Source organism: Tubulanus polymorphus, chromosome 6, assembly GCF_964204645.1.
Source record: "Tubulanus polymorphus chromosome 6, tnTubPoly1.2, whole genome shotgun sequence".
NCBI lineage: Eukaryota > Metazoa > Nemertea > Palaeonemertea > Tubulaniformes > Tubulanidae > Tubulanus > Tubulanus polymorphus.
Window position 1 is genome coordinate 21,712,534 of NC_134030.1, and position 24,206 is coordinate 21,736,739.

At 35.6% G+C, this 24,206-nt stretch overlaps 1 protein-coding gene across 5 annotated transcripts in view; it reads left to right on the forward strand.

The window, feature by feature from the left end:
- The first annotated feature begins 927 nt into the window (after window positions 1–927).
- LOC141907671 (uncharacterized) overlaps window positions 928–24,206 on the forward strand; it is a 36,973-nt gene continuing 13,694 nt past the window's right edge. The window contains exons 1-34 of one of the 5 annotated variants that reach the window (XM_074797392.1): window positions 928–1,047; window positions 4,646–4,777; window positions 6,940–7,230; window positions 8,767–9,099; window positions 9,710–10,048; window positions 11,424–11,690; window positions 12,526–12,621; window positions 12,781–12,855; window positions 12,937–12,978; window positions 14,801–14,845; window positions 14,983–15,057; window positions 15,363–15,410; window positions 15,645–15,674; window positions 15,755–15,805; window positions 15,891–15,953; window positions 16,261–16,344; window positions 16,705–16,752; window positions 16,840–16,878; window positions 17,231–17,248; window positions 17,326–17,373; window positions 17,465–17,518; window positions 17,649–17,696; window positions 17,952–18,020; window positions 18,430–18,459; window positions 18,703–18,741; window positions 18,872–19,027; window positions 19,906–19,941; window positions 20,025–20,042; window positions 20,354–20,401; window positions 20,490–20,567; window positions 20,994–21,041; window positions 21,368–21,451; window positions 22,506–22,550; window positions 22,649–22,702. In XM_074797392.1, the coding sequence (XP_074653493.1) occupies window positions 4,663–4,777; window positions 6,940–7,230; window positions 8,767–9,099; window positions 9,710–10,048; window positions 11,424–11,690; window positions 12,526–12,621; window positions 12,781–12,855; window positions 12,937–12,978; window positions 14,801–14,845; window positions 14,983–15,057; window positions 15,363–15,410; window positions 15,645–15,674; window positions 15,755–15,805; window positions 15,891–15,953; window positions 16,261–16,344; window positions 16,705–16,752; window positions 16,840–16,878; window positions 17,231–17,248; window positions 17,326–17,373; window positions 17,465–17,518; window positions 17,649–17,696; window positions 17,952–18,020; window positions 18,430–18,459; window positions 18,703–18,741; window positions 18,872–19,027; window positions 19,906–19,941; window positions 20,025–20,042; window positions 20,354–20,401; window positions 20,490–20,567; window positions 20,994–21,041; window positions 21,368–21,451; window positions 22,506–22,550; window positions 22,649–22,702 (2,914 nt within the window). In that variant the 5' untranslated portion in view covers window positions 928–1,047; window positions 4,646–4,662. Of the gene's footprint in view, window positions 1,048–2,379; window positions 2,628–3,958; window positions 4,452–4,645; window positions 4,778–6,939; window positions 7,231–8,766; window positions 9,100–9,709; window positions 10,049–11,423; window positions 11,691–12,344; window positions 12,369–12,525; window positions 12,622–12,780; window positions 12,856–12,936; window positions 12,979–14,800; window positions 14,846–14,982; window positions 15,058–15,362; window positions 15,411–15,644; window positions 15,675–15,754; window positions 15,806–15,890; window positions 15,954–16,260; window positions 16,345–16,704; window positions 16,753–16,839; window positions 16,879–17,230; window positions 17,249–17,325; window positions 17,374–17,464; window positions 17,519–17,648; window positions 17,697–17,951; window positions 18,021–18,429; window positions 18,460–18,702; window positions 18,742–18,871; window positions 19,028–19,905; window positions 19,942–20,024; window positions 20,043–20,353; window positions 20,402–20,489; window positions 20,568–20,993; window positions 21,042–21,367; window positions 21,452–22,505; window positions 22,551–22,648; window positions 22,703–24,206 lie in introns of those variants that run through there. The other 4 variants (XM_074797390.1, XM_074797393.1, XM_074797391.1 and 1 more) reach the window with 4 other exon arrangements.

The following is a 24,206-nucleotide window of genomic DNA, read 5'->3' on the forward strand; positions in this document are numbered from 1 at the left end:
ATGCGATATCGATCTGTCACGCTATGATTGATTTACCCCAATGGATAAAAATCCTCGCCTGACAAAAACGCTCTTACTTCTCGATGATCATCTTTACGGGGTTGAACACGTCTGTCGTGCTTTGATGCCGTCATCATTTTGCGCATCCCTCATTGGATACACGCGCATAGAGTTTCAGGCACGCACGGTAGTACGTAATCGACGCACAATTCTATATCGGCCATCCTGAAGGCTCACCATAATCAACAGACCCGACGACTCAAACTCCTCGGTGATGTCGCCGGTAAGCGTGGTGGGTATTTGCTCCTGTGCAGCGGGATAAGGCACACGAGAACGTTGTGTACCACCGGGTCGTACCTATGTTTTAGAACACGAGATGTTCTAAAACGTTGGTACGACCCGGTATATCGGGTCCGGGAACTCACGATAAACGCCTTCACGAAACGACGCGAACAGATCGGTTTAACATCCGTCGACGAACGAATTCAATTTTCAGTTCTTGTTTTGACATACAAATGCATTCACTGCCTAGCTCCACCCTATTTACAATCGAATTGTACACATCAAGCCGTTCATTACGATCCTCCGGGGGCCGTTTCAATAGACAAGGCTTAGACTTAAGACTGGTCTAAGACAAACTTAGTTCTATAGCCAATCTTACAACTTAAGACCAGTCTTAAGATTTAAGACCACTTTTGGTCTTAAGTCTTGACAATGGTCTATTTCTCGTGCCGCATGTGGAATAAGCTTCCCCTCTCTAATAGGGCATCAGACAGTTTAGCGATCTTCAGACGAAGTCTGAAAACATATCTGTTTGTTTAAAATCATAAGGTCCATAGATAAGTTTGTGTCCGTCTAAAGTACATAGTTTGAGTTTTATGAGGTATTATCATTTATATCGACATATATTCTATTCATGCATAAGAGCCATTAGACTTTCATCAATCTGTTTAACTGAGTTAGCTTCACTTCGTCTCACTCAGGTTTGCTGTGACCGGTTTCTATAGTTTTCACAAGTTTCGGCATATCACTGCACGACTGTCTAAGGTAAATAGTTTGATATGACACATTTTGTCAGTTAATCAGGCGGTTCACAGATCATTTTGTGTCTCGATATTTACCAACCAATCATTTTGTGTCTCGATATTTACCAACCAATCATGTGGTGCCTCGATATGTACCATCCAATCATTATGTATCTCGATAAATACCAAGCAATGACTTCGTGCCTCGATATGTAGATGAACCGACCGATGTGTTTACCAGGTGTTATCATTATAGTGACTCATATTCTATTCATCCATTATTAGATCAAGCACATTCTAATGATCTTAAAATTTTTATCAATACGGTTTGTTCAATTCAGTTACTTTCACTTTGTCTCACTTTAAACCCATGTTTTAGTCTCAGGTTTGCTGTTACACTTTTTTTCATTTAAAGGCCCACTGGCAGTATAAAAGCCCAATCAATGTCAGACATGGCAGTATCTTTGAACCCGTGGAGCAGTGAGGAGCTCCAACGGTTGAAACTGGAATTATCCTATTTTCTCTGTCAGTTATCCGATTTGGATCCTCCTTTTTGTCAGACATATGTATTAATGCATAATATATTCATTTCTGCAGTCAAAATTATGTTTTAGGCCCTCCTCTTGGAGTAATTAAGCAATTTCGTTGGTATTTTCTTCTAAGTATAAATCTTTGAATGACGTAAAGGGAGGAGTTATCCAGTGAATCAGTGTAGCTTGCACGGCACAGTAACAGTAACATGATACCCTAGGTCATCACTACACATAAACAAAAATATAGGCTAATTCATAGTACCTAAATCTCACTACAAAAATCTTTTTTCCCGATCAAGGAATCAGTCTGAAATTTCATACACTTGTTAAGCTTTCTACCTTCAGTGTTATGCCAAAATTTCATCAAAATCGGATAAAAATTGATAATTTTTAAAAATCTCAAAATTTCGCCAAATTCTTTAATCTTGGTCCTTTTCTTACAGAAAATGATCACAAGCTTCAGATTTTCATCCCCAATAAGACTGCACCATTTAAAATTACCTCAGAACTTTATATGAAAATTTATGAATTTGTCAGATATTACAGTGTGTGACCTCTACAGTTACAATTGTGAGCCACCCTTACTCACTGTAAACATCATCAACATGTTAGTGTAGCTAGTGGGACGGCCCATCTCAAGTGCTTACCACCCGGTTAACTACTGCTCATACCAATGGGCCTTTAATCAGACGGTTCACAGATCATTTCGTGCCTCGATAAGTACAAACCAATCACTTCGTGCCTCGATATTTACCAACCAATGATATGTAGATGAACCGACCGATGTGTTTTACCAGGTGTTATCATTATATTGACTCATATTCTATTCATGCACAGCGTTTATCGTCAACTCAATACATTTTGTATAGTTCCATTATTCACCCTCTAAGGATTATATTTTAGTGGATACTTCCATTTTTCAAGATATTTCCTTCGGGAAAATGAGGATGTGAAATTAATAATTGATCGTTCAGATTTTTTGACTTTTCAAATGCATATCAAAATCGAGGATTAGTTGCTTTGTTTATGGATATTTAGAGTAGTTTCACTTTGTTTTTTTTTCATTAAGGTAAAAATCATTTCCTCCTTAAACTTTTCACATCTGGGTTTCGTTTCATGAAAAGGTTTAAGATTTAGACAGTTAAATTTGAATTGCTCTCCTACAAACTTGAAGTTACCAATCATAGCAGCTGAACTTGAAATTCACTGTGTTTTGTAATATTGGACCCTGAGCGAGACTCCTGGTTTTGATGTACACATGTCTTGTATGCAGTGACTATCCATCACTTGGACGTTACCAAAAATACAAATGAAATTGAAAATGCTGATCGAATTAATACTAGGAATAGTTCGTTAAAGGCCAAGTGCCCTCTAACTAGAAATAGAATATTGTATAAAACCTATTTTCTAAATGTGATATGTGTATAAATGATAAGTGTGTTACTAATTCTGATTTAAGTTTTAGCAACGCTATTTTTCCGCTTACGAGTCGTTTCGGGAACTAGCTCATTATAGATGACGAAGACTACGATTTTTCAGTTGTTGATAATATTTATTCCAGACGCACTTGGTATGTGTCTGATATTTGATACAGACTCCAAGGCTGACTTCACGAAAGTGTCTGAGTGAATGAATGTGTCGGAGTGATTCTTCTGAATCTTACAAGTTATATACGATATTGGTTACAAAAAGAACATGTGACAGGCAGGTGACAGGTGCCAAATTGGTCATTGTTTAACACATTAGTGGGCATCTGTCTGAGCACGGATTAACGAATTACTAAACAAACAAATGGGCAGATAGTTATAGCATGGATAAAATAATAAGACTTAAGATACAATAATATCAAAGTAGAAATGGCTTTGTTATATTCTCCCTTATTACGTTTGGAAAGTTTTCGTCCTCGAAAATAAAAGAAATATAATAAGTGGAATATAGAGACTGCTTGCTAAATATATGAAAGAGACTAGATATGACATTTAATTAATAAGAAAATTTAAGGAATTAAAATAAGCAAATAATTGTTTTGTTACAAAGTAAAGCCATTACTGAGAAATAAGACTTTAAAGTCGGCTATTTTCACCAGTTTACCGTACACAGCAGGTGCACGTTTGTTGTGAAAAACCCACGATTTCTGACGTCATTGTAGTCTAACAGTCAAACGACTATTGTCATAATATGATCTATAAAACAGTTGTATCGAATTTCATGAAAATAATAAACCATGAACTGACACCAGAAACCCTCATTCCGGTTGAAACACACATCTCTAATTGTACTTTTTAATTTTCTCATCATTCCGTTCATTTCAGTTACTTTCACTTTGTCTCATATCTAACCCATATGTTCGTCCCAGGTTTGATATGACGTATGTTTTCCAGTTAATCAAGATTTACAGGATTACTGTTTTAGTAGATGATTTGAGTTTTATCTTATTTATATTCTGTTCATGCACAGCGTTTATCGTCGATCCATTACATATGTGTAGTTTCATTATTCACCCTCTAGAATTATATTTTCGATACTTTCACGTTTCCAGATATTTTCGTCAAACTGATTAAGGATCATGTACAATAAAAAATTGATCATGTAGTTTGTTTAACCTTTCGAATGCATATCAGAATTTGGATTAGTTGTTTTGTTTATGGATACTTGGAGTAGTTTCACTTTTCGATATACAGTTTGTTTCATTGAGGAAAAACTCACTTCTTCCTAGACTCCTTTCACATCAGAGTTTGGTTTCCTCTAGACGATTAAATTTGAAATCGATTACAAGTTTGAATTACTGTCCTCATCAAAAACCTAAGTCCTCAGCTAGATAAAACTTCAAGTTTTCTTCACTTTTTTGTGTGAATTGGACCCTGACCTGCTAGTCTCTTAGACTCGGTGTACAGTAAGTTATTTGCAATAAAAAAACATTAAACTCTTTTTGATGGAACCAATAATTTCCTATACTTTTTACGTACAGATATTTACATCTTTACAAGTGAACACGTCTCGTCTAAAGACTAAAATGTCCTTTGGAAGATCATTGTTTACTATTGTTTGTATGTGACGATGATCTGAAGTTTGTTTCTATATTTCTAGGTAATGAATGAATCAAGATGAAGAATCTATGGAGGAATCCGCAGCGGTGTTTAGTGATCTGCGTGATTATACTGTTGAATCTCATGGCGTACAACAACAGCCCACAAGCGTTTAGAGTCAAGAGAAATACCGGTAAGACACCAGTGCAAGAACATTTCATCAGAGTATATATCTGAAAAATATATTATGCATGTATTATCATACGTAAATAAAACTTATCACCAGACTTTGGAAACTTGTATTTGAAACATCTGGGACAAAATGATAGTAGCTGAATAGTCCACTTGAACTGATACATTTACCTCGAATGAAAACCCACAATCTCTCAAGTGTTTTATATTTTACCTTTAACATTTTAACTATTCAATAATTGTATTTTATCTTCTAAAACTCCATCTACACTTGATTCTTATACCCGGGTTATGCGTCTCCATTACACTCGAAATATGGGTTCAATGAAGAAAGAAATGTTTTTTAGAAACCGCTCTTGAAAAAGTATGGTACTGTTCCGCGGTCCCTTTCTCTATTGTCTTTTTCCTCTATTACAAACTCCGGTCCCTGGCGAGACCTCGAACACAGAAACCCGAAAACCAAGGAATAAAAGGAACTCCGGATTTAAATATGATAATACTCAACTTTAATTCTACAATTTTAACTGAACTTTAGTCTCAACAATTTATAAAATTCCCTACCTTTTAATTTAGAATTTTGTTACAAATCCCGCACACAAAAAGATGCAATTCAACCGGATAGCCGAAAGTTATCTGTTCTATAGTCTTCTAATGCTTCCCCTGAAAATGCTTTCTAAAAGAGTCCGCTCTCTCTCGAGGTGCGGCCCCTTTTATACGGCTGCGTCCACACCCAAGAAAAATCCAGAACCCTGCTTGCGGCCAGCCGTAAAAGGGAACGAGCAACCAACGCAGCACCACGACGCAGAGCTGGGGTCCTGATTCCTAGACTTTTCATTCGCTGCTAACTTTAACCCGACCCTCGACGTCATGATACCTGCCGGTCTGCTCTCCTTCAGGAAGGAATATCGAAACAAACTAAATTTTCATAGTACCCATGCGCCATCTAGCGTAAAACATTCTAAGTATTTCAGTACTTTGCGCAAACAGTCGTTTCGAAGTGTATTTAGTCGATCAATATCGATTAATATATTACTCTAATTGCGCGGACCACCTTGCTACACTAAAACGGCCATAGTTTTATCATCAAATGGAATTTTACCATCAAATTCTCAGATAATCATCAAAACATACTGCAGAATAGAAATTCTACACTCATACACATTATTGAAGTACAGAAACTGACAAAAATATGGAAGCATTATCATAGTACAGTCAACCCCCGAAATACCGCCCTCCCATATACCGCAAACCCGCCTACCGCCAGGTTTTCACGATGTGCGTCTATATACAAATACATAGTAAAACACCCCCGATATACCGCTATACTCTCTCTATACCATCAAAATCGTTCTGCACCGATGTGGGCGCAGTATATCGGGGGATGACTGTAGATTAAGGAGATACTGTTTGAGAGCAAGTTTAAAACAGGAGGGGATCAAAATGAACTTCAGAAAGAAACTTACGGCAATAAACTTGGCTTTGAGTAAGGTTTGATGAATCCGGCCGCTGGTTAACACCGCAAGCTCCTCTGAGAATCTCCAGGCAGTTTCACATCAGTGAATTGCTAATTATACAACACTAAAACGATGATAAATGTTTGCATTGCAAGGAATCCAAGAATATACTTACGGGAGTGTTATATCAATTGAAGGATCACTTTACCTTTAAGCGATCAGCAACTAAATATTGCATTCAAAATTGTCAGTTTGATCGTTAGAATTAGTTTGAATATTGACCGAGGCAGCATCACAGGATACAGTGTTAAAATCATATGGATAATGCGTGTGAATATTATATTTTAAAAACATCAAATCAGATAATTGTTTATTTCTTGTTTAACTTCTTCAAACGGAAGACAATTTCCTTATGCTTAAGTCAGGGGCTGCGGTTGCTGTGAAGTTGGTTTAAGTTTCCCAGTGAATGAAATTGAGATGTTCATTGGTCAATTTTGACTAACAATGGCTTTGACTATAGAAAGCTCTATTGCCATTCATTTCAGCACCTGATGGAGTTGTACTGGACAGTGTGAATGTATTACCGGGTAGATGAATATTACGCACATTGTGTATTTGATATTTCAGCACCTGATGCAGTTGTACTTGACAGTGTCAATGTATTACCGGGTACATGAATATTACGTATATTGTGTATTTGATATTTCAGCACCTGATGGAGTTGTACTGGACAGTGTCAATGTATTACCGGGTACACGTGTATTACTGTCGCAGGAAGGTAAAACTGTTAGTATTACCTGTAAACAGAGCAGCTCTACAGCGACTGGTGTAGAATTCCAGCTACAAGTGAACAGTGGAGCAGGAGGGGCCTGGACTGCATTACCTACAGCATCAGCACCAGTTTGGGTTTTTAAACCGGAGGCTGGTAAACAGTATAAATGTGTGGCCATTATATCAGTCGGAATTAAAGAAAGTCAGTTCTACCAATCAGATGTAATCAGTGAGTATGCATCACTTATCAAATAATGTTTGGAAAATAGAAAAACTTGTTTTGGTATCTGTGTATCTGATCATGATGATTAAAATCAGTTGTGTTTAATGCATGAAAGTTACTCAAAACCAGTTGTCTTTAAAATTAAGCAAAGGTGGCTCCAAACATACCCAAATCATGGCAATGGGAGAGCTCCGATGGTCTTAATTTTCATTAGCTAAGATTATACATTGGGACTTTCCCCTGCCTTCCACTGCTGGTTTGATTTCATCAGTCATAGGTGATATTTATTTATTTATTCATTTATTTCAGAGATAAATTGCAACAATGTGAACAATGTTATTGTTAGTACATAATGTTGTAATATAAAACTTGGGTTTCAGAAAAAGCAAGGCTTGTATAAACTGAAACCCTGAAAAGGAATGCTAAATGTACAAAAAGTAGTAGTTGGCCGAAAGGGAACTACTATTCAAAATTAACTGCGATAAATACAGAGATATTTTGATACACCTGGGCCCAGATCCACAGTTCTGAGTTAAGATTTGACTCTGGGTTAAAACATTATTATGAACTAACTTTAACTCAGAGTCAACTCTAACTCACGACTGTGAAACTGGGTCCAGTAATGTTAAATATAAATTTAGCAGTTTAAAATGAAATGAATAAAGGAGGATAATCAATTAATAAGTAGATACATAATGGCGTTTCATCTTTGATTTGAAAATATATTCAAATTTTTACTGGTTTTTATTGATTGACTAATTTGATTCCAAAGTTTGGGACCCTTTACTCTCAATGAAAAATTTCTAACATGAGTATGGTAATGACTTAAACGGAGATAAGTCCTCGATCTGGTGTTGTGATTATGAATTGATGCATTTAACTCAAAAAGATCTGCGAACGTAGAAGGTTGTGTGAAATAATGACTGCCCAACAAGAAGATTGTTTACATCATGGAGTTTTAAGATTTGAGCAGCTTTGAATGAATATCAATTTTACTTCATTTTTCAAATTTCCTAATTCACGGTACATTGATATTATGGGGCTTTTTTAATAGCGGTTTTGGGCGCAGTATATTTTAAATATACTGCACCCAAAAACTGTTCACATTCGAACACAAGATGCCAATAACAACTTGGACAAGTTTCCTGATCGAAGTCGTTATCAAAATCTAAAATTTCGATGATCACCTCCCTTAGTAATAATTTTAGTAGTTTTTCGCACAAATGAAATACATTTTCATACATCGAAAAATAGTAGTTTTCAAAATTTTCTGTGACCGAAATTTCATAAAATGCTATTCGTATTTCGCAGAGCAGATACCATTATAGGTTAAACTAGTTTATTTAGGATACGAGCTTTCGTTACTAACGTCTAGTAGGTTCATCAGGTGAACGAGTGAAGTACTATCTGTCTCTATGTTCTACTGATTCATTCATTCAATTCATCTTAAATCGATTTAAGAGTTGATGCTTTTCGTTTGCCAGTTTCACGGACTCCGATATAGATTTGATTTGTAAACGTGTTCATAATCTGTTATTGTAGGTATAAAGATAAATGAAAACCCGTGTAAACTGCATGAATTCCAACCATCACTGGCTTGTACTTGTAAAGCCACTAGTAAGATCGGTAATCCAAACATCAAAGTAAAATGGTATGCTGATGGATTTACTGAAGGTTCAACAGAAATTATAAATATCCGCGATCAAGGCGTAAATACTCCGGTGAAAGATGGAGTTATCAACAGGAATCAGATGGATTATAGAATCATGATTTACTCAACATTGATTCAATGTCAGTTGAGGAGATATAATGGTATAATTCTACCGAGACCACTTCAAAATCAAATACTACATCAAACTGTGATGGATGTTACGTGTAAGTTAAAAAAACATCGTTTTCTATCGGTTATGTGCAAGTTATGTAATATTTTCATAAGATATCGGACTGAATTCTGGTATGAGTTCAGTATATTTGTACGGAGTGTCCGCATGCGAATGTCCCTGTCGTATTTTACGATGCCCGACAAATGACCAACCAAGTTTCAGGACTCCACGGTGTCTTAGTCGGGCACTATCCTGTCATTAGAGTGAATTTTTGTCGAGACACTATTGTCAAGGAAACCTGACACGACTGCGGAACTATCCCGATTTACAAACACCAACAACTTCGAATGCAAAAGTTTATGAAGTCTATGTACGAGTAGAATTAAAGATATAGTTATGACATCGTAGCACCCGAGACCGCGATGTGGTCGCGCTGACTCCTGTCTGGAAAGAGAGAGGGAGAGGAAGAGGGAGAGGGAGAGGGAGAGGGAGAGGGAGAGGGAGAGGGAGAGGGAGAGGGAGAGGGAGAGGGAGAGGAAGAGGGAGAGGGAGAGGGAGAGGGAGAGGGAGATGGAGAGGGAGAGGGAGAGGAGAGGGAGAGGGAGACTCCAAGCCTTTATAATAGATAATGAAAAAAATATACTTACGTCTTTTTCTTTCAGATTTTCCCGATGAAATTCAAAGACGAGGTACTTTCACCGGACAACCTGACATTAGAACTGAAGGAGAAGTTGTAGACTATATTTGTAGAACTTTGGGTGGGAGGCCCGATCCTACAGTGATATACCAGCAGAAGAGAAGAGGTTCTGAACAATGGGAGCCAATTCCTCCTGATCCACAACCTCGTAAAGTACCTCTTAAAGGGCATTTAAAAGGTTTTGACACGACGTACAAGTTCAAAGCTGATTTCACACTGCACAATGGAACGTCATTTCGATGTGCTGTAAAGGAGAACCTTACGTTTCCAGAACCTCAGCAATTTAATCCAATCATTGTTCATTGTAAGTAACAGATTCATTTGTTGTATTTGAGAAATCTTCCTAAGAATAACAGTATGGGTGGATCTAGGACTTTTCTAAGGGGGTGGCTGACAGCTGAGACGCACTGAATCAGCGAACTGAAGAAAATTTAAGAAAAGCTTGAAAAATCCTCGGGAAAATGGTGGAATTCGACGGCATTCGAGCGAAATAATGACATCCTGCTGAGTCATAGTGCCCGCGCGGGTAGTATGTGGTGTTGGTAATTCTAATGAAATACCCGCACGATTCATGGGGAAACGTATTTATCAAAATTTTGTCATTATAATTTACAATTTTGGTTTCGGGAATTTTTGACACGGATTGGGAAAAATTCAGATAATTGAGATTGAGAAAATGACTGTTTACCGGACACAGATTATACGGCCTAGCGGAATGGCTGTAACCGAATGATAAGTGGTCTCATATCGGGTGGAGCTTCACTGGTAAAATGTATGTATAAATGTATGATGAATTCGCTACTGTTGTTCTGGTTCCGAGGCTTATTTTACTGCGGCGAATTCGGACGCGAAATAGCAGGACCTAATAACAAATATCGGGTGGAGCTTCACCAACATAATGCATGTATAATTGTATACGGCGATGGATTCGCTGCGCTACTATAAGTTCCGATTCTGATTCAGAGGCAGAGAATGAACAATCTCATGGGGCCTACTACGAACGATCCCAAACCATTTTCATCTTTTTAATTCAACAAACAGTGCGAGTTATTAGAAACGTTACATAAGTCAATGTGATAAGTTTGCTGATCTTGCGCTGAGACATGCTTGCTCGTGGGGGGGGGGGGGGGGGTTCACGGTTGCGAATTTGATTCCTCAATCGAGTTAAACATGAACAGCGCCGATATTTTTGATCAAAGTAATGATTTAAGGCGAAAAACCCTTTTCAAAATGTTTCGGAAGGCATAAGAGGGGGTGGGGGGGGTATAGTTAGCCACCCTATTCACCCCCTAGATCCGCCCCTGATAACAGTATAAAGTTTTCCCAGATACAATACAAACCCCAGTCCTAGTAGTCCAGACCTATCCGCCCTTAGTATAGTCGCGACCAAGGCGGGAATCTCACGATGTCATCAGGTTCGAATCCCTGCCGAGCGAGGAACGTGATCGAGTCTGACGATGTCATCAGGTCCGAATCCCCGTCGAGGGAGGATGGTTCTTGTCTAGTACCTAGCCGTCGTTCCCCAAACAACTGTTGTAGGGAACCCGTAACGACGACTGGTATTCAGACTAGGATGGCTCAACCTCTGACAGGGTTTCAGAACTTTGCTAGGTCAGATATAAGTTTGCTAAGGCAGTATGCTTGTAAACAACCTTCACTAATGATTTGTCTTTTATCAGATTTTGAACCAGTTTACAAGAAATCCAGTGAAAATGAAACAAATGCAGCGTATATTGTAACAGTTAATAGTTACCCATTGACTCAACAAGTTACATGTGACCCTCCAGCTGTCGTTCAAAAACTATCAAACTATCAGTGGAATATAACGATACCTATCGTAAATAGTACCACAACTGATTATGAAGGGCGATGTTTGGCTGACGGTATTAATGAAAGGGTCATTGATGTCGCTAGTTATCATAACGCCGGTCCAACTGATGAACCAGGTAAGATTGCGGGTCACAACTGGATGGATTTTACATGAATTGGAACAACCAATTCAGGTCCGGATCCAACATCAATTCAATCAATCAATTTAGGGAGCGCTCAAATAGTACGTACATTCTTAGAGGGGATGGGGATCGTGGAAGTACTAGGGGTGGGGGTTAAAAAAACTGCAAACCTGACCATAGGTATTATTTGAATACTCCCTTACTAAATGTAATTCATTATCTCGATTAGTCGTCACATCACTGAAGTCTGCTGTATTCTTTTGTCCCAATTTGTGTTTCTAATTCTTTTTACTAAAGTCAGGAGATGACCGCGTCGTAATTCGAGCTGAGCTTAGTTTAAGTCGTCTAAATCTAAGTCGTCATCTGGATAAGTCGTCACATTACTGCGATTTTCTGAGTCAATTTTGGTTTCCGATTTAATTCGTGGATTTGGATACGTCAACATAATGGCAATAGTAGTGGAGTCTCGTGATATCATCAGATTTGAATCCCTGCACAGGATGACGTGATTCTTAGTATTGACTGAACTCAGCATATTTCATTATTTATCACATTCAAATATCACTTAACAAAATAATTTACCAAAAATAACTCTACTTTACTTTATTTAGATGCTATTTAAGGAAGGAAAAAATACTTTTGACTTTTCAATCATTAGTTAATAGTTAAAACGTAATTATTTCTAGCTTCTATATAATTTAATTTAATTGCTGATATGCTTGAATTTCAGTTTTGTCTTCGATTTAATTGCTGTTATTTTTATCACTAGTTACAATAGAACAGCATAATAGCTTCACATGATTTAATATAAATTGCTGATGAATTCCAGATGAAGGGAATGGAGGCAGAGTGTTTGGTGCTGTAATCGGTGTACTGATATTATTGATTCTAATAATACTGTTAATAATGTGGCGTCGTGGCTGCTGTAAGTTTGACCTAAAACCATCATTTAATCTGAAAAACAATGATAATCAAACTGCAGAATCAGAATACTGTATTTTTGTGTTTGGTTTTTATTGGGTTGTTTTGTCAGGTGATTGTGCATCATGTAGGACAAACAGTATTTCTGTTTTCTAATTAACAGTACCGTGTTTGTGTCCGAAATCTAAAGATGTGATTGAATTGTTGCGTTGGACAAGTGAAACCTGGTATGAAAAAGGTAAGATTCTCTCACATGATTTACTGCGCATATTCTCAGATATCGGTTTGATAATGTTTAGGTGTTGTTTTCTCTTTGTAGATCATGAGAATTGGGTGAAAACACGTGACCAACCGCGACCAGGTATTTATAACCCTTTATTTCTATAACATGTTATGAACAACAGATATTGCTTCATTATCACAACTGTACTTATTAACTCGATTTTATGCTTTGTTAGACACATTGCTGTTCATAGGTTGTCGTGATTGGAAACAAGATGGCCGCCTAGTGTTTTTCATTATTTCTGAAGATGCTTCTATCAATTGTGTTTACGTTTAATCTGCAGCCAAATAATTGGCACGATCTTCCATTTTGCACATTTTTGAAGTTTTCTTTTGAATTCCTGGATCAATTGTGTTGACATTTGGTTTCTACCTTAGACACAATATGTACATCCCAAAACCTGGCTCACACCTGGTCACTAGCCATTGTTATTCACAGAAATCGGCACTATATCCACATTTTTCGAAGTTTTCACGGATATATTCCAAGAAATTTTAAAAGGTGTTTTGATCAATTGCTCTTGATGTTTGGGTTATACATATATCTACCCTAGATGTATCAGCAGTTCTGAAAATGTGATTGGAATCAAGACTGGCTGCTATTGTTGGTTGGTGGGGGCGGATTCAGAGGGTGTTCGGGGTTCGAACCCCCATCCCTCTTTTCCTTTCCAAGTGGCCAAAATATAGGCTTGTCATGCCCTGTACTGATCATGATCTAATATGCACAAACATTTCATAATAAAAGTGTACCTAAATCATTTAACTACTATAAGGATGTAACTAAATGATTTTTCGCTTCGTGACTGCGGCGCTTGCCGGGCCACCCTTAATAAAAAGTGCCCTTGAGGCGAACCCCCTTTCTGACAGCTTGGACCCGCCCCTGTTTGGTAAAATGAGCACTTTTTGCACAATTCATTGACTCAAATGTGGCACCAGCATGTTATGTTTTATTGTTTGTTTTTGGTAGATGTTTAATGCAATTAACTCACAATTATTTCTACCTGTGAAGCACTTTTGTAATAACGGCCTCTTATATTAACTCACTGGATACAGTGGAAACTCGTAAAATCGGCCAAAACTAAATAACTGGAGAAAGGAGCATTTTCATGCAATAAACCATAAGCCACCATTTTATTAGGGTACTTTTTGAAAATGAATATGATAAAATGCGCATCACCGATTCAGAATAGGATAAATAAATGACCCAACAATACAGGACAAAAGTACCCTAACAAAATAGCAACTGTAAAATGGGTTATTATTCAAACTGTTTGGGATTTAGGAAGATGCTGAGGTAAAATGAGGTTCCGCTGTACACAGTAGGCTTAACAAGATGGTCGTTTCTCAACATTTGTTTATTATGGAAATCTTCTGACTAGAAACTAGTCCATATTCACTTATGTGGAAATCCTGGACTTCACTTGTAGCAAGTGAGGATCCATCAGGTGCAAGGAGGCAATTCCTTGCTATTTTTAGAGTCTGACCTTTTCGTGAGAAAGAAGAAAAAGCATGTGAAAATCCCTGATAATGTGTTTGCCTAAGCGTTGTTGTCGTCGTTAACCGGCGCTTTTTTCGGCAATCCTCCAGTTCATGGTGTTTCATCGATCGTTCATTGATGTGTTTGGTTGAATGACTGGACTGGTTCCGGGTCAGACGTATAGTCTGATCCTGCCTAGAACGCGTCACCATACGTCCGATTTTAAAACGTTTTCTGCGGGAGGACGCCCACTAATTTGTGCACCCCTCTCTGAAATCCTGGATCCGCCGCTGTTCTGCGGCAATAGTGGATTCCCATTGAAAATCAACTATACGCGAGAAACGTTTTTGGATGTTAATTTGTTCACGTTTATCGTTATTTCCAAGTATATCTGTAGCTAATATTTGTGTTGTTTGTTTAACAGTTAAAACTGGAGACTTTGAGGTCATTGAAAGGTCATTCAGTCCAGGTATATAGATATTTATTGTAATTTCATTTCAATAAAACAATATAAACTCAGATGATTCATCGATAAATCAACTACTTGTTTGTTAACATCGATGAACTCATTTAGAAAATTAATTTGTTGTCAATTTTTCTTTCTAGAAATTGTCAGAATAATTAAAGATGTTTACGGAACTGAGAATGATTGGGAGTTAACGAGAGATAAGGATAAACAAGGTAAGAGGAGTGATGACTCAGTTGCCAGGGTAAGTGTCAAACCGGCTGATTGGTTTGTTGCAACCCGGGGCCGGGTTTATAGACTGGTGTTAACTTTAAACCCAGGGGTTAATCTAATTAATTTTCAATTGAGTTAACCCCCGGGTTAAAGATAATACCAGTCTATAAAACCGGGTCCTGCATACAATACTGTACCGGAATATAACACTTCCCCGGGCCTCCTATCTTCATCCAGCAGTAATTCAAACTGTTTGATGCTCAGTTTATTCAAATATTGAACAAATACTTTCTATAATTCATTTCAGAAAAAGCTATCAGAGAATTCCTGTTTGGACAGTTATCAAGTGATCAAAGTAAGTAATGGTTTACCTATAGTTTGTTTTAAGTTCATGTACGCATGTGATGTATGTAAACATGCGCATGTGAGTTATGTGAACATGCACATGTGAGTAATGTGTACATGTACATTTGATTGATACATAGTAAGTTGTGAGTTGGGTAAACATGTTCATGTAAGTTAACATGCACATGTGATTTGTTTACGTGTTTTAAGTTAACACAAGTTTCATCAATGTTTATATTTTCAGGTATGTTAAATTTGGTGAAAGAAATTCTAAGTAAGTTTACGAAACGACTCAATATTTCCTCTTCAACTCGAATCTTGGATTCAAATGTGTTTATAATTATCTATTGACAGGAAAATACACGAGAATAAACGATTTAAAAACTAAACTATCAAATGAGATCGGTAAGATTTGATTGAATACAGTTATTGATGTATGAGTTTATTGATTATTATTCTACTGTCAACTCATTTTGTAAATGTATTACAGATACATTACTGAACGAGAAGAGGTCAATAGATGGCGCTGATGCAGTTTACAATAGAGATGAAGGTACATGATTATCTACTGTTCAAATGACATATTCAGCTTTGCAGATAGAAATGTGACGAATTCTATTCAACATGGCCGCATGGCAGCCTTTTGGCAATAATGAATAAACCTGATACAAGCGACCAGTTTAAAATTTCATCGTAAACATATCAGACTAGAGCTTCAGAAATACTCAAGTTACAACAAAATTATCAAATTTACAATTGTTATTTAAGAAATAAGATGTGATACAAACTAGGGGTAATGATACAATATGATACAGAATTTAAATCAAACTAATTTCAAATCTATTTTTTCCGTGTTTCAGATGAAATTCATGTTAGTTTTATGACGCAATTGAATGAAGAGAAAAGACCCCTGACAAACAAAGAGAAACAGTTCAACAGAGATGGTCAGTAAAACTATGAATTCGGTCTGAGTTAAATCTTCACATGTAGTTGACTACACAGAGTTACCAGAGAGTCTCATAAAGTGTTTACAGGACTTACTGGCGAAAATTGCTAACTTTTTGAAAATAGGTCTTCCGAATTTTTCAAGTTTTATTTAGATACCTATTAGTAATGATTAGTCTTGTAGTGACCGTGGTTCAGTGATTCACTGCGTCACCAATATTTAGGATTTATCTGTATTTATCGATTTGCAAAATAAATCGAGCGCCAAAAGAGCAACTGCTCTGCGTGAATCACATTCAGCTTTTTTCGTACGTTTCAAATCCCCAGTAAACGGTTATAATGGATTTCTATATTTTCAGTTGCTTCAGCAGTTGAATCTATTGTTGATTTGTTTGCTAAAATGTCCGGTAGGTTCCATAAATCATTTCAGTAAAAATACTGTGGAGTTTGTTGTGGAATCATTGAATAATTGATTGTGTTTATTTTTACTGTAGATGCTGAATTATGTGAACGAGGAATATTCAACATTAAACGTAGGTTTTAATTCTCATTTATCCTCAACTGAGTTTATAAATACATGTGCTCAATAATCTACTTTACATATACATGTGGGTTCTCTGTACATGTACATGTAAATTCTATATGTGCATTTTCTCTGTACATGTACATGTCAGTTCTCTCTAATGTAATGTTAGTTCTCTGGAATATATAACGAGGAATATTCAACATTAAACGTAGGTTTTAATTCTCATTTATCCTCGAATGAGTTTGTAAATACATGTGCTTTATAATCTACTGTACATGTAGATTTTATCTGTACATGTACATGAACAATACTGAAGTATTCGTAGGTTCTGTGGTTAATACTTTTTCTTTATATTTCAGCTACTGTTGAATTTGCTGGTAAGTTATAATATTCACTATGATGTTTAAACTGGTGCTAAATCTGTTAACTGAAATATCGCTGTATCTTTTTATAGAAAAGTTTGTGAAAGAAACACTTCAAACAGAAGTTAAACAACAGAATGGTGAGTGTTCAGTTAATCTAGGAATCTATGAGGGGGGAGGGCTTATAACTATAAACTGATTACAAATTAGATATATTCTGTTTAATTACAGGAAACCTCGTCACACAAATAGAAAACCAGAAAGTAACTGATGAAACAAGGACAGGTTTGTTACATTATAATCGAAAATTTATTCAGATTTTTTTGATCTTCTGAAAACATGTACAGTAGATACAATTTTACACCGCAATAGTAAAAACATGTAGTAGAAACTATTTTTATGGTATGTGTTACAGAAATGGAAGTGGTCGATCGCAACCGTTTTGTGAACAAAGATATTTGTGGTAAGACTGAAAATGTTATCATCTAGATGTTGTCACGCTAATTACAAATCGTTTCGTTAATGAGAAATCTGAAGTACAATAAAACCAGCTACACCCGGTAATGTGAACAATTGGCAACGTTGTCAAAATTCATCCGCTTTGTGGGAAATTTAAGGTTTAATAATACCCGGTTAATCCAGATGTATTTGGATGAAATTCTAGTTTGAACTGATCTGATCAATATCTATGTTATTCTATTCATGTGTTCATTTGTAGAATCAGTTTTATTGGAGTCAAGTTCGCAGAAATTAGAAGAGAACAAACATTCTACAGAACTAGATAAAAGTAAGTATAAACAATCTTCGTGTTTAGAGCTAAATTTACAGAGTATTTGATGACCATGAAATGGAGATATTAAGAATTACCTTGTCAAATCAGAGGCATCAGTATTGATTCAGAGCTATGTTTTAGCTGACAGTTTGTATGGATGTGAATATTATTCAGACCGAGTTCATCATAGATGATTAAAATCAGTTGGATCGCCAAAAAGTTACCCAGTATCATCAGTAAAAAATCAATCATAGTTTGAAGAAACCGTGTTTTGATTGTCATGCATGTATCAAATGGGGTGGCTCCGAAAATATCCAAATCATGTCATCATAAGAGGCTAGCCGAGGGTGTTTTCTCCCAAAATGTTCCATTTTGGGAGATTATTTTTTCATTAGTTTATTTCATTGTTCAACTTTATTTTCAGGTATTTATGAAATAAGTCGAGATGTTTTAGGTAAGAACTAAATAATAGTAACAAACTATAAATACCGAGGTCTAGGGTCGAGAGCAGACGCTTTAAAAGAAATTATCAGCTGACAAATTTCAAATTACATTTTCTAGGAGTTTCTCGTTTCTTTCTGATTAGCCAGAAACTTGTTAGGTTGAATTTCATTCAAAAATTCGAATAGATTTGAATAGAATTCTCGATGTCACCGGAATGCCGTGTTTTCATCATGGATTATGTTCTTTTATTCAGAAATCAAATTGAAAATCGCAGTTTTCGAATCTATCAAAGGTAAGAAGTCTATGTATGGATTGCATCAGAATCAGCCGGGTTTATTCCATCATTTTCCAAGATTCAGCCTGAGCTGAATCATTTTCCAAGAACTCAATTTCTCATTGTTTTCACGGTGAATCACTTGTAGAATTGTACGCCGGACGAGCTGAAAGATTTCAGAAAGAACTCGAAGAGAAACTGAAACAAGAGGAAAATGAAGAGAGAAAAAATGAGGAGGAAATGAACAGAATAATTCACAGTTCAGTTTGTCAGGCGTTTAAATATATCACTGATATGAATGAAAGTAAATATCGATTTTATGATAAATAATATACATTCATTCGTCAAAGTAATTATAATACTTGTACGACAATCTTGGTTTTACAGTTGCTCGTTCTATCTCAAAATATACATACATATCTTTTACACTTAAGTGACCCTAAGAAGCAATTTCCGTCTCCTAAACATCTGTAGATGTCTCAACACACATGTACACATAACATGTTACATGCTCATGTGCACAAACACATAACATGTACATGTGCATTAAACTCGAAATGTTTCTACGCACAATGTATTTTTACATGTTTCATGTTTGTAGATGCAACAGTGATTTTCCTCGCGATACGGTCTGTGATACTAGTGGGTGGGATATGTCACCGGTTGTCCCAAGTTTTAGAGTTCACAAAAATCAGCTGATCCAAGAATTCTAAAAGACACTGGGAATTAACTGATAGTAAAAGAGTTCATTTCACGAACGTCGAGAATGCCTCTTCTCTCTAAGATCTATTTATTGATTCTATTTACACTCAAACCCATTGCAGATATTAGAGGACAACACACAATTACTTATTTTTTAACACGGTAGAAATATAACATATTCAATAAAAAGAATAAACTAAATGTTTAAATGAACAAACATAAATAACATAGTGACTAAATAGGGCTATATACATGCATAGAGAAAAGAGGGCATTTTACAGAGTGTTCGCCCTCTATAACCAAAAACAGGCTAAGGGTCAACCGAAACCGATATAAACCCACTCTGCCACATAGGAATTCATTATATGTTCACATGTCATGTGAATGTATATGTAATATGTCCATGTGAATGAATGCACTTGTAACATGTTCATGTGAATGAATGCACATGTTACATGTTGGTTCTCTGATATATTTCAGAAACTCTGATGGATAATAAAGTTGTAGAATATGGAGGTTTGTATATAATTCAACTGTTTCAATCACAAACCAGTTTTTATCATGAATAATCTGTTTGATTTTCTCTATTTATTTTTCAGCAAGTCCAGAAGAGATAAGTGAGTTCTGATTGATATTTATAAATATTCTCAGTACAGTAGACTGCGCGCTTGTCTTTGATTTATATATATATATATATATATATATATATATATATATATATATATATATATATATATATATATATATATATATATATATATATATATATATATATATATATATATATATATATATATATATATATATATATATATATATATATATATATATATATATATATATATATATATATATATATATATATATATATATATATATATATATATATATATAGTATATATATGTCAGTGATTTTCTATATTGATAGATTCTAAACTACGTGAATTAGCCGATAAAGAGTTTAAAGATAAGAAAGGTACTGTACACATTACAAAGTGTAAAAATTCAACATGTTTTATTTTTCAAATCTTATTGATGTTTATTATCAATGTTTATTTTTACAGTCGGTAGATTTAATAAAATGAAGACACTTGAAGAAATAGTGGATCTAACACTGAATATACTGGCACAACTCGGCACTGGTAAGTGACTACACTGAAAAACTGAATGTTTGAATTGGAATTCAATGCAGTACATTAATTCAATACAGTAAACTCTGATAAAAAAAAACTAAGATAAAAACCCACTATTTACAAATTAAAAGAATTCTAAAATCGATAACATATTTATTCAAAAATTCTAAAATATAGAAAACACGACGTCTCAATCTCACCCTAGAGATCATCGTCAGGTTTTACATTTTAGATTTTTTTGAATAAATGAATCACCGATTTTAGAATGCTTTTAATTTATACACAGTAGGTTTTTATCTATATCCGTTCTTCACGTTTGAGTGTGGTTATCGTACTAGTAAAGTAAACTCTGTCTGGAATAAGCGGTTAATATTTCACAATCGAGCAAATTGGCTTCATAACAGACCGCCAATTTTGAAATACTATTTTTTTCAGAGTTTAATTTAGCTCAACAACAGCGCGAGGTTCTGTGGAACCGAACAGGTATTGTATATAACAACAGAGTTTGTAATTTTTTAGAATATTCAAGGTCTTTGTTACAATACATGAACGTGGACATATATACCTTAGAGTCAGAAACAGTCCCTCAAAACAAGATTGAACCTTTATTGCCAGGAAGAATCTTTGAAACTGATCACTAAGAATCCAGATAAGCCCCGCAAAACGGTCTTCTATCCCCGGATTGTGAGGGACGTTCCCTGATTATAACTTCAAAAGAAGACTAAACTTCTTAGAGCAACATAAGTTTAGAATTGAACCACACTCAATGAATGTTGTGTCTATGTTTGCTGTTTTTATGTGAATTTCAGTGGAATATTTCAAGGATGAATTCATTAGCGCAATACAATCTGATGAATCATTGAAAACTGCTACTCGAACTGCTTTAGATAACAGTAAGTTACATCTACATTTATATCATTCACACATCAGTCACAGTACACTACATTTACGTCTACAATAAACTACATTTACATCTACAGTAAACTACATTAACATCTACAGTAAACTACATTTACATCTACAGTAAACTACATTTACGTCTACAATAAACTACATTTACATCTACAGTAAACTACATTAACATCTACAGTAAACTACATTTACATCTACAGTAAACTACATTAACATCTACAGTAAACTACATTAACATCTACAGTAAACAACATTAACATCTACAGTAAACTACATTTACATCTACAGTAAACTACATTTACATCTACAGTAAACTACATTTACATCTACAGTAAACTACATTTACATCTACAGTAAACTACATTAACATCTACAGTAAACTACATTTACATCTACAGTAAACTACATTTACATCTACAGTAAACTACATTTACATCTACAGTAAACTACATTTACATCTACAGTAAACTTTATTTACATCTACAGTAAACTACATTTACATCTACAGTAAACTACATTAACATCTACAGTAAATTACATTTACATCTACAGTAAACTACATTTACATCTACAGTAAACTACATTTACATCTACAGTGAACTACATTTACATCTACAGTAAACTACATTTACATCTACAGTAAACTACATTTACATCTACAGTGAACTTTATTTACATCTACAGCAAACTACATTTACATCTACAGTAAACTACATTTACATCTACAGTAAACTACATTTACATCTACAGTGAACTACATTTACATCTACAGTAAACTACATTTACATCTACAGTAAACTACATTTACATCTACATTAAACTACATTTACATCTACAGTAAACTACATTTACATCTACATTAAACTAAATTTACATCTACAGTAAACTACATTTACATCTACAGTAAACTACATTTACATCTACAGTAAACTACATTTACATCTAGATTAAACTACATTCATCTTCAATCAACAATTATATACGGTTATTCACTATGATTGTCAATCATGGAAATTTGTTTGTGGTTTTTTTTAGAATCAAGTAACATCGACAATTTGTTGAAGAAAGAATGCTCGAAAGGTAAATTGTTCCATGAAATGTGTGTATAAGATGATTGTTTTTACGAACCGAATAATTTCACTGTGTAAAACAATTCAAACGTTATCTTCTATTTTCAGTTGTTGATAGAATTTATGGTGATGTGAAAAACAGAATAGGATCAATGCCTAAAGGTTTGTATTACGATCACTTACTATCAATTCTTGCATTAAGATCCTGTTGAGGTTTTTGTCATCGTATATTTTAATAAATCATATCATTTCTCATATACCACTAGCATATACAATATCATCATCCAATATCATGAATCACATATCTTATCACGTCATATCATTTACGCTGGTAAAATATGATTTTGTAGGTTATAAGTTTTGTTTAATTTTCTATCACGGATTGATTTATTGCTGAAGTCACATTAGACTCCTAACACTAGACTCCTAACACTAGACTCCTAACACTAGACTCCTAACACTAGACTCCTAACACTAGACTCCTAACACTAGACTCCTGACACTAGACTCCTAACACTAGACTCCTAACACTAGACTCCTAACACTAGACCCCTAACACTAGACTCCTAACACTAGACTCCTAACACTAAACTCCTGACATTAGACTCCTAACACTAGACTCCTAACACTAGACTCCTAACACTAGACTCCTAACATTAGACTCCTAACACTAGACTCCTAACACTAGACTCCTAACACTAGACTCCTAACACTAGACTCCTAACACTGAACTCCTAACACTAAACTCCTGACACTAGACTCCTAACACTAAACTCCTAACACTAGACTCCTAACACTAGACTCCTAACACTAGACTCCTAACACTAAACTCCTAACACTAGACTCCTAACACTAGACTCCTAACACTAAACCCCTAACACTAGACTCCTAACACTGAACTCCTAACACTAGACTCCTAACACTAGACTCCTAACACTAGACTCCTAACACTGAACTCCTAACACTAAACTCCTGACACTAGACTCCTAACACTAAACTCCTAACACTAGACTCCTAACACTAGACTCCTAACACTAGACTCCTAACACTAGACTCCTAACACTAGACTCCTAACATTAGACTCCTAACACTAGACCCCTAACACTAGACTCCTAACACTAGACTCCTAACACTAGACTCCTAACACTAGACTCCTAACACTAGACTCCTAACACTAGACTCCTAACACTAGACTCCTAACACTAGACCCCTAACACTAGACCCCTAACACTAAACCCCTAACACTAGACCCCTAACACTAAACCCCTAACACTAGACTACTAACACTAAACTCCTAACACTAGACTCCTAACACTAGACCCCTAACACTAGACCCCTAACACTAAACCCCTAACACTAGACCCCTAACACTAAACCCCTAACTCTAGACTACTAACACTAAACCCCTAACGCTAGACTCCTAACACTAGACTCCTAACACTAGACCCCTAACACTAAACCCCTAACACTAGACTACTAACACTAGACTCCTAACACTAGACTCATAACCCCTGTACTCTTTCTACCAGCCGAGAAAAATAATCTCAAAGCTCTTGACATAAACCATTATTATCACATGAGGTATAGAAATAAATATAAAGCAAATTGAATGATGACATAATAAATGATAATGATAGAAATTAAAAAGAAAATAATAGAATTGAAT